Source organism: Tiliqua scincoides, chromosome 6 (assembly GCF_035046505.1).
Source record: "Tiliqua scincoides isolate rTilSci1 chromosome 6, rTilSci1.hap2, whole genome shotgun sequence".
NCBI lineage: Eukaryota > Metazoa > Chordata > Lepidosauria > Squamata > Scincidae > Tiliqua > Tiliqua scincoides.
In genome coordinates, this window is record NC_089826.1 from 13,313,160 (window position 1) to 13,325,180 (window position 12,021).

At 44.6% G+C, this 12,021-nt stretch overlaps 1 protein-coding gene across 4 annotated transcripts in view; it reads right to left on the minus strand.

Moving 5' to 3' along the window:
• FAM13A (family with sequence similarity 13 member A) overlaps window positions 1–12,021 on the minus strand; it is a 147,036-nt gene that overhangs the window by 19,175 nt on the left and 115,840 nt on the right. For all 4 annotated transcript variants that reach the window (XM_066632116.1, XM_066632119.1, XM_066632118.1 and 1 more), the window contains one exon: window positions 4,866–5,013. In XM_066632116.1, coding sequence (XP_066488213.1) covers window positions 4,866–5,013 — 148 coding nt within the window. The remainder of the gene's footprint in view (window positions 1–4,865; window positions 5,014–12,021) is intronic.

Genomic DNA, 12,021 nt, shown 5'->3' on the forward strand with positions numbered 1-12,021 from the left:
TGCACTACAAAGCACAAAGCTGATCTAATTGGTTTCCTTTAAAAGTACAAAGTGTGATCCGTTTGAGCTGTGGGAGTGGGAAAGGGAATAAACTAGACTAGCAAATGAAGGGTGATCAGCCTATTGGAACCCACTAAAAGGAATCGTCTTGCCTTGTGACCATTCCCACCAGATAGCAAGAGAACTCTAAATATTTTGCATTGGGACAGTTTACTAAGCTGGTTTGCGTGCTCCTACTTAGCTGCACAGGATTAAATGGTTTAAAGATTTATGGCTTTGAACTTGTAATTCTAAAAGGGAGTGCTGAAGTCAAAGCACAACAACTGCTCCCAAAAGTGAGAACTTTGGGAGAAAGTGGAATTGCTGCAAAAGTCTTGCAAGAGCTTTGAAGATAATGCTTTTCCTGATTATAAAGGGCTTGATACTGAACTTCCACTGGGTTTATCACCAGGTCTTAAGATTTTAGAAATTATATATATTCTATAATATATATTACTCTGTCTGTGTCTGTGTCTGTATCTGCAGTGTGTACACACCTCCCCGCAATAATTCATTGTCAGATTTTCTCTGCTATACTTCCTCTAATAAAACTAGTTTATACATTCCAGTGTATATATTCAGAAGAATTAAGGGGTATAGCTTTTCTTGGTTCTACTGTTTCAGGATGCAGATGGCCAGCTGAATGACTGAATGTACCTCCAAGACAAAGATCCCTGAATGCAGAAAAATGACATATCTAGGAGATGGGTTCAGGCACCTTCCTAGGGTGCCATTTTTCTATGTGCATTTTTCCATAACTTCTATGAAGTTGCTTTCTTCTGGTGAAGGAGGGAAATCTTCACCCTGCACCCTTGCCCAGGTATGTCCCAGAGAAAAAAGCAATACTGCTTGATTCTGATGAATGCATAAACTAGGCCTAAAATTCCCTCTGACAGAAACATCCTGCAGTCCTCTGACATTCATCCTAGATAGCGCTAAATGGCCATTTGAAAAATTGTGGGATCTTAGGTTGCTTGGAAGAAATCCGTTGCAGAAACAGGAAGGAATTTGGACTTGATTAACTATTTTGAAAAGTACTTTTCAGAGCAGAATTTTCTATAACGGATGTGCTCATGGCCAGCAGCTTTAAAGAATACTTTAAAGAAGGTTTAGCTGAACTGCAGTGGAACACTCGTCTATCAACAAACAGCTATTAGCTAAGAATGACACTTTCATGTTCAGAACAGCAGGCCTACAAGTGTCAAAAACTGGGAACATACAATAGGGGACAGCTATGAGCTTCCTAGAGGTCTCTGCTTGGTTACTGTTGTAAACAGAGTCCTCAGCTAGATGGGCCTTTGATCTGATCTGCCAGCAGTTCCCATGGGTTCAGCTGCGTGCGCTTATAAAAGTGCCAGCACAGTCTGAAGCCAAGACACAACCACATAATTCATTCCACTGGAAATTAACCATATATCTTCTGCAATTTTACTTCTAATCATCATCTGGGATGCATTTATAAAAACAAGCAACTGGGAAAGAGCGGCAGGGGACATTTCACACCTCATAGCTGTAAAAACTGATTGTTCAGAAACTTTGGCTGCAGCTTATCACATTTTCATGCCATCTGTTCTACCTACTTTGCTGCGTAGGTGCACATGACAGTGTTAACTCTTAATGAAATACCCCAGAAAAGACGAGTGTTGTCAATATGGATGCGATTAAAAGCATTTGAGCTAATATACTGCCATGTGCGATCCTCCCTAAACTCAGGAGTTCGGGTGATTAATTTCAGGGCCCCTAGCACTGTTGAATGAACTCTATTTATGAACTCATTTAATTCACACCTACTAAGGAAATATACAGGTGATTTACTGCAAGGTAACACCTCACTACAGCAGATCTAGCAGTGGAATCCTATGCAAGTCTGATCATAAGCCTCACTGAGTTTAATGGAACTTACTCCCAGGCAGTGATGTAGCTAGAAGAGGTGCAAAGCACTAAGTTTTGCAGGGAGCCTCACCACAGTGTGCAAGGGGCCCCTCCCCCTCCCCTTTAGAGCTATTCCAGGTGAGGAGAGCAAAACAGAGGTGTATGCTTAGCTCCAAAGGAGAGGGGGATGGGCTCCCTGCAAAACTTTGCCCCCCCCAGCTATGCCACTGCTCCCAGGTAAGTGTGTATAGTATTTCAGCCTAAGATGATTACTATACACAGACACCACCATGCTCACAAAAATGTGTGTCCACAATAAAACTGCACATGGTGTAAATGAAAGCAATTGTATAGAACTAAAGACACAGAAGGACTGAAACTGAAACGATTCCATTTTTTTGCAAACATTTTCAGCACTGCTCAAGAGTGAATCCCGTTTTGGAGAGCTTTGCCACATTCCTTGAGAAATTATTAACCCTTTTGTTTCATCTGCCACGCAGTGACATCAGACACTACAAAGCATTGTGATGTATCTGCGATGTGCTCCCTTATGGATGGGAACATGCATGTGACAAACCAAGGAAGGAGCCAGAGGGTGGTGGTGGTGGAATGGCGCCAAAGAGCTGTGGCCAGGGGGAAAAAAGACGCCCTCTCCCAAAGCGACCAGTAGAAATTATTGATGCATGTTCTGGTGAGTTTATTTCTACATGGAAGAAAACAGAACTTTTTTGCATAACCAGCATACAACAAATTTCTTTAACTGCATTAGATAAGCCTGTTGAAGAAGGTTACTGACTACTAAGGCTCATGTCACAATAAACCAGCTTGTTTCAGGAAGAAATTTCAAGAGGACTGATATACTCTGGTTGAGGGACCGAGGGAACTCAGCCTGCAACTATCTTTTGTTTAAGCCTTTCCTGCCCAACGTTGCATATACGCAATAGGGATCAAATGTGTATACTTGTGGGCTGGGCAGAAATGGGTTAATCCTGTTTTGAGTATATGGTTGATAATCACTACATATAAAATTAAATTTTCTAATGGCTAGGGGATCGGGTTAATGCAAGGAAGTCTGGTACTCTTTGATTCTACATTAGAAATTGGAAACACACATATTTGAAACACACCCTATAAAATCAGCACCTTAAATGCTTTAAAGGACCACATGATAATCAGAAATATTCTGTCCTCCACAAGAAAAAGTGCTTGAAGAATTCAGAAAGACAGGAATGAACAATTGGCAGGTGCCTCTTAATTTTTATCCAGGGTTAAAATCAGCGCAGGTTGACTGGGCTCCAACTTTATTAGGAGTCACTCTTGTGAATGCTTAATGTGTACAAACATTCACTACACTCTGTTTCAACACACTGATGGAAGCTCTCCCAAGTTGTGGCGATTTGCAAACTGTTATTATCACATTTCTTGTTCAGAAGTCCCCATGCTTCAGGAACATGTTCAAAAGAGCGTGAGAAGCAGCAGTGCAGTGAGTGATGAGTTAAAACTCCATGGCACTGGTTCCAGTCACACTTTCCCCCCAGCACCATGCCAGTCTTCCAGGGGAGGGAAGAAGGGAACAGTATGGGACATACAAAACAATGGGGGTGTCAGCTCTGGTTGCCCTTGTTTTGAGACTACAAAATGGTATCCTAACATTGCAACTGACAGCACATCTTAGTCCTTACATAATCCTCCTCCCCTACTATATCTAGTAGACTTCAAAGAAGGAGGACAAGAAAGCACCCTTTGGAAAGAACTTTGCTAACAGCTTGCCCTTTTAAATTTCCTGATATAAAGGGGAATTTACATCACACGATGTGGCAATTTCTAGGTGATACCGTAAGTGCAATTTGCCTTCTAAGCCTCTCCTTCCTCAGCTCCCTGATTAAATTTTGAATCTATGCTTCAAAAGAAGAAGATAATTTAAATGGTTCAGCGCTCACAGGTAGATTCACAGGAAATGAGAAGAGGAAACCTCATCCAGGTCAGCGTTGAAGAGACAGAAACTAAAACAGTCCCTTTTTGGAGTACGGCCAACGTAAAAGAAATGTAATGAAACAAAGGCCACTTGGAGGTCTCTAACGTGACACACTTTAGATGGTAAGGGACAGGGAATTATTAGCTTGCTGAAAGAAAAATTATTGTCACCTGGAGTGTTCAGTCAAGAACCCCCACAGCTGCTGGCACTGCAAGTTTGAATAATTAGCTATTGCATCTGACTATATTTAATATATTCTGAAGACGTACGTACTTAATTGGGCAGATGTGCTGTACAGGCAAGAAGAGATCAACCCCTTGCCTCTGTCACCAAATATAAGGATTTAATAAAACGCTGCCCTTGGCAACACTAGAAGAAAAGAGGTGGCAGAGTCTCAAAAGGAAGGACCTTAGCCTAGAAGATATTCAGCACTTTCAAGCGTGCATTCCCAGGATCTGGATTTCGGGGCAATGACAAATAGCCCATTTTGGTTTGCGTTTTAGGCAGAACAAAATGAAAATTTTGCTGGAAGGAGAACCCCACGCTGGCTTCTCTTTTTGGTAAATTTAGAAATACGATCACAGTTTTCATGTGCATATACCAGCAAGTGAAAGTGGTGCTCCTCCCTCACTCCACACACTTCCTCCTTTCTCCCACTGTTATGCTACTAGGGTGTGTTTTTATCCCCATGCCTGGACAGACATACGCAAGCCATTACTGACTGCTAATGCAAAACATCTCTGCCCAGCCAAGCTGGGAAACAGCATCCCAGATTATTTGCAACACAAACCCGTGCAAGATCTTTCCAAACACTTGCTTTCTTTTGTTTCAACCCAAGCAGAAAGGGACCTTCCCATACATCCTTTCCAGTAAAAGTTTACTTTTTATAATCGCGTAGCTTTGATCCTATTGCTTGAGGTCGTTCCCCAAAGGAAAAAGGGATGCAATCTCACAGGGAAAGAAGGCTTCTATCACCTACCTTCCCAGCTATTATCGCTGCACAAGGCTGACAGGTCCAGTGGAGGCACTTCGGATACAAAGGTCTCTTCTTGGCCATCAGCTTCTTGGTTCCTCTGCAGTTTGGCTTCAGGAATGCTGGGATGCTCCTGGATCTTCATGCCTGAATTCTGCAACAGTCCCACAAAACGAGAAACAGACACTCAAAAAATCTGCAACGTTCAGAGGTGGTTTTCTTCTCTCTCTTTCTCTTCGTTTTAAAGCATATATATAAATATTTGCCAAAAGTAAGCGCCTTCTTCTCTACAGAACCATGCTCTCTGGCGTTTGCAGCTTTGCATTCAAGCTCTTGGCGCAGCAGACTGTCAATCCCAGTTGGTTGCTCTTGCTTCTAAAAATATCCTTTCCCCCCAAAAAAACTTTCTCCTGCTAGAATGTCACAGCAAGCAGTCCTGAGGCTGCGGCCCTCGATACGGTCTCTGGTTACTGAGCGGGATGTCGAGGGAGGGAGAGCAAGGCAAGGCAAGCCTCTTCCCTCAAAATGTGCATGACTTTAGAGAATCAGCAGAGCCAAAAAAACACACACACAGACAGTGTCACGGTTGCTAAGGCTGCGGTAGCAACCGAGTGTCTTTTGAAAGTAGACGCCGCTGCTACTAGACGCCTCTCAGGACTGCCTGACAAAGAGCGCAAGCAAGGAATGGTATACAAATGCTCTTCAGCAAGCTGTGCTAGCTTAGATCAATTAGTGCCAGTTGAGCGGGGCTGGCTGCATGTCCCCTGGTTTCCTGTGGTTGTTTTCTAGCTGGGCGTGGGGGAGAGCCGGACTATTTATGGAGGAGCTCTGGGATATTATGGGCCAGCGTTGCGCAAACCCACACTGGAATAAGAGTTTTGGCATTTCACAACTGGAAGCCGTTTGGGCCCTGGGCAATCAGCCAGAAGCTGGAAGGCTTCCCATTCCACCCACCCCCTCTCACCCCTGCCCCACCCCCAAACACAAAGCTGCCGAGTAGGTGATTTATAATTTATGCCGAAGCAGAGAGCCACGTCTTTCTGTTGCCTTGCAGCTCATCCACAAGATATTCAAGATGTGCTGTGCGTCTGTGTACACAGAACTCATTGCTCTGGGGCTCTGCTATGTGTCTTGTGCTCTTATCCTGAGTTTAGGGATCAACTGAACTCTTTCTCGCCACAAAATGAACTCGATGAAAACTCAGTCTGGGGAGGGGGTTTGTCACCAAGCTACGTGCAATGCATCACTCTTCTATAAGAAAAAAAAATGGTTCTAGGGTAGTGATATGTCAGTATATCTTCATGTACGCTGCCGCACCAATGGCTACACTGGCACAGAAGTCCACCTGCAGACAGATGCACCATGGGTGCTGGCTCGGTGCCAGAAAAGCAACGTGCCACTGCCAACGTAGCTCAAATGCTGCTGCAACTCTGCCAGTGGAGAGGTCAGAATGGGAAGGCAGTGGGAAGGCAGTGGCATTGACGTTGGAGAGGTGAGCAGGAAATGAGGTATGCCATCTCCTAGCCCCTCTTACAAATGATAGATACGAGCCCCACGTTAGAAAAATGCTACACAAATAACAGAGCTTGCATAGGCAGAAACACAACTAGCTGAACACCTGAAGCCACCTTACACAGTCAGGATTTGGGGCCTGTTCAGTCTGCTGTTGACTACTCTGGCTGACAGTGGATCTCCAGGGCCACAGGCCAGAGAAAGGTCTTTCCCAGACCTGCTACCTGATGTGCCTTCAACAAGGGGTTGAACGTGGAAGGTCCTGCAAGTGAATGCACGGCAGATGCTCTGCCACTGAGCCATGGCCTCTCCTCACAGTTAAAACTGTGTGAGCAGTTTTAACTGTGCAAGTGAAAATGAATAAAACTGTCTTACAGAAAGAGCAAGAAGAATCCATGCCAGCAACCTTTTTTGGACTAACCCACTACTATCCTAACTGCGCAAAGGAACCACATGTGTTATCTGTTCTTTAGTTAAACATGATATGTAGGAAAACAGATACACTGATACTAAGAAATGCTTTTTTCTCCACGTGTCCATTCCCATTGACGGCGAACCTACGATATGTGTGTCAAAAATGACATGCCACAACATTTTGGGTGACATGCTAGTGTTCCCCAACACGCAACAACTGAGCTTGTTTTTCGCGTATTTGGTTTTTGTAATTATTATAGATAGCACCACAGACAGCACCTAACAGATAGCAGCAAACAGATAGCACCACATGTGATTGGATGGTGCATTTCTTTTTTAAAAAATAAACTAATACCTAAAAAATTGTTTCTGTTTTGTTTGGGGCAGGGGGGTGGGTGGGTGACATGCCAGCAGAGCCAAGTTAGGCATTTTCCAAATTTTTGACACACCAAGCCCTAAATGTTCACCATCACTGGTCAACTCTGTAACCTTTTGTATTTTAATGAAATTTGGAATAAAACTGTTAGCTAATTCTCCCATTTTTTCACTTCCAAATTTTCTGTAGCAATGCATATGCTTAAACTTAGCTAACAGCCTAATCCTAACACGCCCTGGAACGAGGAGGCCAGCTGGCCTACCGTATCTAGAGCAAGGTTGGGGCTGCCTGTGGCTCAACCCAGGGGAATGCATCCCCCTTACCCCGGGTAATGCTGCAGCAGCTCCAACAGGACTACTCAGATCTGCGCCACCTCAGGAGGTGGTACAAATCTAAGCAGCCCAGGGCTGCTCCAGATCTCCCAGGACTGGGGTTAGGATCCGGTACAAGTACTGGATCCTGGCCCCACCTCCCGCTTGGCTGCAGCCTGTCCATGGGCTCACCCACCACCCACCCTCCCCTCACCGCAAAACGCCTCCTCACTCCCTCACCCCATCTCCCCAAGCCCCCCGCTGGCCTGCCTCAGCTGACATGGCCTTACCAGTCCGCAAACTGAGCAGGGCCCATGTGAGCCTCTGAAGACCTGCGCACGTCCCTGTGCTGGCCTCCCTCCTTGAACGGTGGTGTGAAAGTGCTTTATGGCACTTTTGCGACACCTCTGGGTTGGTGCAAGGGCCTTGCGCCGGCCCATCCCGGGGTCTGGATTGCGCTCTAAGTGTACTCAAGTGCAAATCTCACTTATTCCAACAGAACCTACATCCAAGAAATGAGCTTATGATCACAGTTTTGCACCTCAATATTTGGCATGCTTACTCGGAAAAAAAGTCCCACTGGCTTCCTTCCAAGTAAGCTGCCCAGAGCTGAATCTTACAGGTGCAATCCTACTTCTATAAAAATCAAGAAATAGAATCAGAAGCCTGTGGGCCTGATATCTTCCTTTTATAAGCAAGAGGATGCACTGATACTGAAAATTGGACAATCCTAGATATTGTAATGCTCTTTCAGAGCCTGAGTTTACATGGGGACAAGCTGTGAGAGGTAATTAACCATACAAAATGATCCAGTAAAAATAGGAGCAGCATAAGATAGCAAAGAAAAAGAAGAAGAAGAGAGATTTGATTGTTTACTTTCTGTATATCCTCTAACTGTGGGCCAAATTTCTCTAGCAATTAGTTTAATATATGTGGGTTATTTGGATGTGGCATGAAATCCAAGTCTTGACTTCCACTGTCAGTAGATACAGATTCTGCCCTATATTTTGGGTGCAGAATAGAGTTTTTTTTTTTTGTGTGGATATGCTAATTACCAACAGTGTTAATTACCTCTCACAAATGTCATTCTTATTGCTTGGGGCCTTCTGGCAAAAAAAGAGAAAGTTTAGCCCCCACGACACAATCACGTCCCTAAATGGAACCTTACCATTTTCTCATATAAATGAATAGTTGTTTATTCTTATGGGGAAAAGTTACAGTAACATCACCAAAGCAGTCTGAGCAGTCTGAGCAGTGATCTGCACATTGGATCAGTGCATTGCAGGCAGGACATGCTGGGGTGAGAGGGCGGTGAGAGTGGAACAGGGCAGAGGTCAGAATGGGGAGGCAACAGGAGGATCAGTCCCAGGACGGGGGCAGGTTTGGCGGCAGCAGTGACCACCAAATCCTAACTCCCTTCTAGGGTCCTATCTACCTTCACAGGTCCATGCAGACTTGTGCCAGTGATATCAGTAGAGCAGGTTTGAGTTGACACATGAGCACAGCGGGCACATACCCCAGGGGAAGGGGACAAATTTTCCCTTCCCCCCAAGGAGGCCTCTGGAGGCCAAAACTCCCCCATAGCATGCAGCAGACATCACGTTGGTGCGACTGCATCACCATTCAGGAAGTTAGGTAGGATTGGGCTGCGAGTCTCAAATAACATGAAGGCACATGAAATAACATGAAAGGAAATATCTGCTTGAAAGTCAACTGCACAACTATTTCCTTTTTTTTCTCAATTAAAGTATATAATAATTGATAGTATAGACCAGGGGTGCCCAAACCCCAGCCTGGGGATCACTGGGGAGCAGGCAGGAACATTCTTATCCCCTTTTCCCATAAAACGAACTGTACCAGTCCCTAATCTGTACTTGTGTTAACACATCCCTGTAATTTAGGATTGCCAATGATCTTTCAAAGTGATTTCAGAAGAGCAGGTCAAGGTTATGTGTGTGTTTACAGTAGTATCTGGGGTATAGCAACTAAGAACATAATCCAGAACATTTTCTTCAGCAAAAAGTAAACAAAATATCCGTAAGGTAAAGATGCACAGTCTGCCATTAGGCTTATTTAGAATGTTGCAGAATTAAATGTGTTTCTGCAACAGCCACTGCATTTCAGCTTATTCCTTCACAGCAGGCACAGCCCAAATGGGAACATCTTTACAACCTTGCTTTATTTTGGACTACACAACATTGTTTGGTCGACTACACGGTCTGGAATAGCAGCAGATCCTGAGCTCTCTCAATAAACGGTTGCACGGTTTGGGTTACTTGCTCATTCATGCAGTTCTTAATGCAATGAATAATCCATAAGGCTTTCTGAAGAATAGCACCAGCTTAGACCCGAGGGAGGTGTCATTAAACTACAGTAAGATTCTTAAACATACATGAACGACTTGTGGTTTCTGTACGCATTTTTTTGTAACTTCTGGTTGCCAGGTGCAACTTACATTCAAGCAGTTCTATATATCTGCAGCACTGCCCCTCTCCTGCCTGGATGGCTCTGTGGGAGTAGGAAGGGAGGGTTACCAGTAAAGCCAACAGTCTCTACCAAGGGCAGAGATTATCCAGACGTGCTCAATAAGAGCAGGAGAGGCCTTCTACCCCGCAGCAGCTTATAGCTAGCACATTCATGCTTGCTGCAGGATGCTCAGACTATATCAGCTACCAGGAATAGCATTGATTGTGTTAACTACAAGGGAAGGACAGAGAGAAATAGCCAATCTATCATCTGCTATGCCTATACCCCTGTTTGAGGGCTGTGGTCAATCTCTCGGGCACCAAGAGACTGGACTATGTCACTTGTGCTCTATCACTGGATACTTGGTCCTTCTGCCCACTAGCTCCACATCACTTGTGGATGGATGAACGCAGTGACTTGGGCCACAGTGCCCTGGTCAATGCATCCTAGCACTGGACATTTGTGCCCCTTCTGTTTGCAACTCAGATATTTTTGTTCCAACATACAGTATGTATATTTATGTTAGATGTACTTTTTTATTTTTAAAATGCAAAAGTAGGGTTAGGGCTGGGATAAGAGACTTGGGATCTATAACAAGGGGTTTGCTGCCCATTTATAGTGGGATGTGAATGTCTGGGGCGCCAACGACCAGGACGCGACTGTCCAGGATGCAAACATCTCTTCCTGTCTACAATATATTTTTTAAGATGGGACAACCAGAGCTGTGCATGATTCTCTGAGAGCAGCTGAACCACAGATGCATATAAAGGCCAAGCGGCTGGGAGAGGATGACGGGAGGGTGTTCTGGAGGTGGGGAGGAGGCATTTTTGGACAGGGGGATGGTGGAACTGGTGAGTGGCACAGGCCCAGGATGGAGGTGTGATTTGTGGAACCTTCCTCCACTGTGTCTTAATCCCTGTCCCAGTACGTCCGACATTACACCGGGTTGCTTAGATTTCCACCAAGCTGGCAGAGTTCTGAGTAGCCCCATAGGACAGTCTGGAGCATAACTCAAGGTAAGAGGAAAACTATCCCCTTACCCCGAGGAGACCTCCAGTCACCTCCTAACCTGCACTGGATACAGCGCAGGCCATGCAGCTTGGCTACACCAGCACAAGTTAGGATTTATCAGCCTCTATCTTATTTTCAATCCCTTTCCCAATAAGAAAAGCACAGAGACTGGGGTTCAATGTCTAGAAGAGAGGGAAGAGGATGAAAGGAAAGAGGGATAAGCAGCACAGAAGCCACCAGTCTCAGCTCACAATCACCAAGAATGCTGGCAACTCAATCACCATTAAACTATGGGAAATTGCAAGTTCCTTCCATCTACTTCCTCCATCCCCATCTAAAGGTAGAATAGGCAGAGAAAAGCCAAAGAAGCCTGTTCTTATTTGTTAATTCTGAATAAAGTTGTTTGTTATAAAAGGTATGTTCCTAAGCTCCCTTAAGCAACAGGCTTAGAAGGTCCTAGGAATTTAAAATTACCCCAGAAGAATGTAACATTCTCTTGACCTCATAATACTTGGATAATGCGATTTGGGGTAAATTCTGTGTTTCTTCCTGCGGCAAAAATACCTACTGCTTTTTATATTATTTATACAACCATTCCGAAAACCACAGTTTATCATCTCACCCTTCCCCCCCCCCCAGGTTTGCTTTAAGAGGCCATGTCTAGTCCTTGAATTCAGTGTGACACTGAGTGGAACCTTGGAATATTTCAAGCTAGATTTTATTTTTCTCAATGTGATGCAAGGGTTACTATTTTATTTGTTTATTGCCTATTTATTGCATTAAAAAAATGCTCCCTCCCTGAAGGCATTCAGAGCAGCATATAAAAGTGAGCTTCTCTGGCTACTAGAGGGCTTATCAGTCCAACCAATAAGAGCCACCCACGACAGCCTTAAACTGGATTGAATCGTATTTTTTGTACAATCCGGCTCGTCCTCTTAGGTCATCAGAGAAGGCCTTTTTACAAGTGCCTAAGGAGATACGTGGGGTGGCGGCAAGAAATAGGGCCTTCTTAGTAGTGGCACCAACATTATGGAACTCCCTTCCCCTTGACTTGAGAATGGCTCCCTCTCTT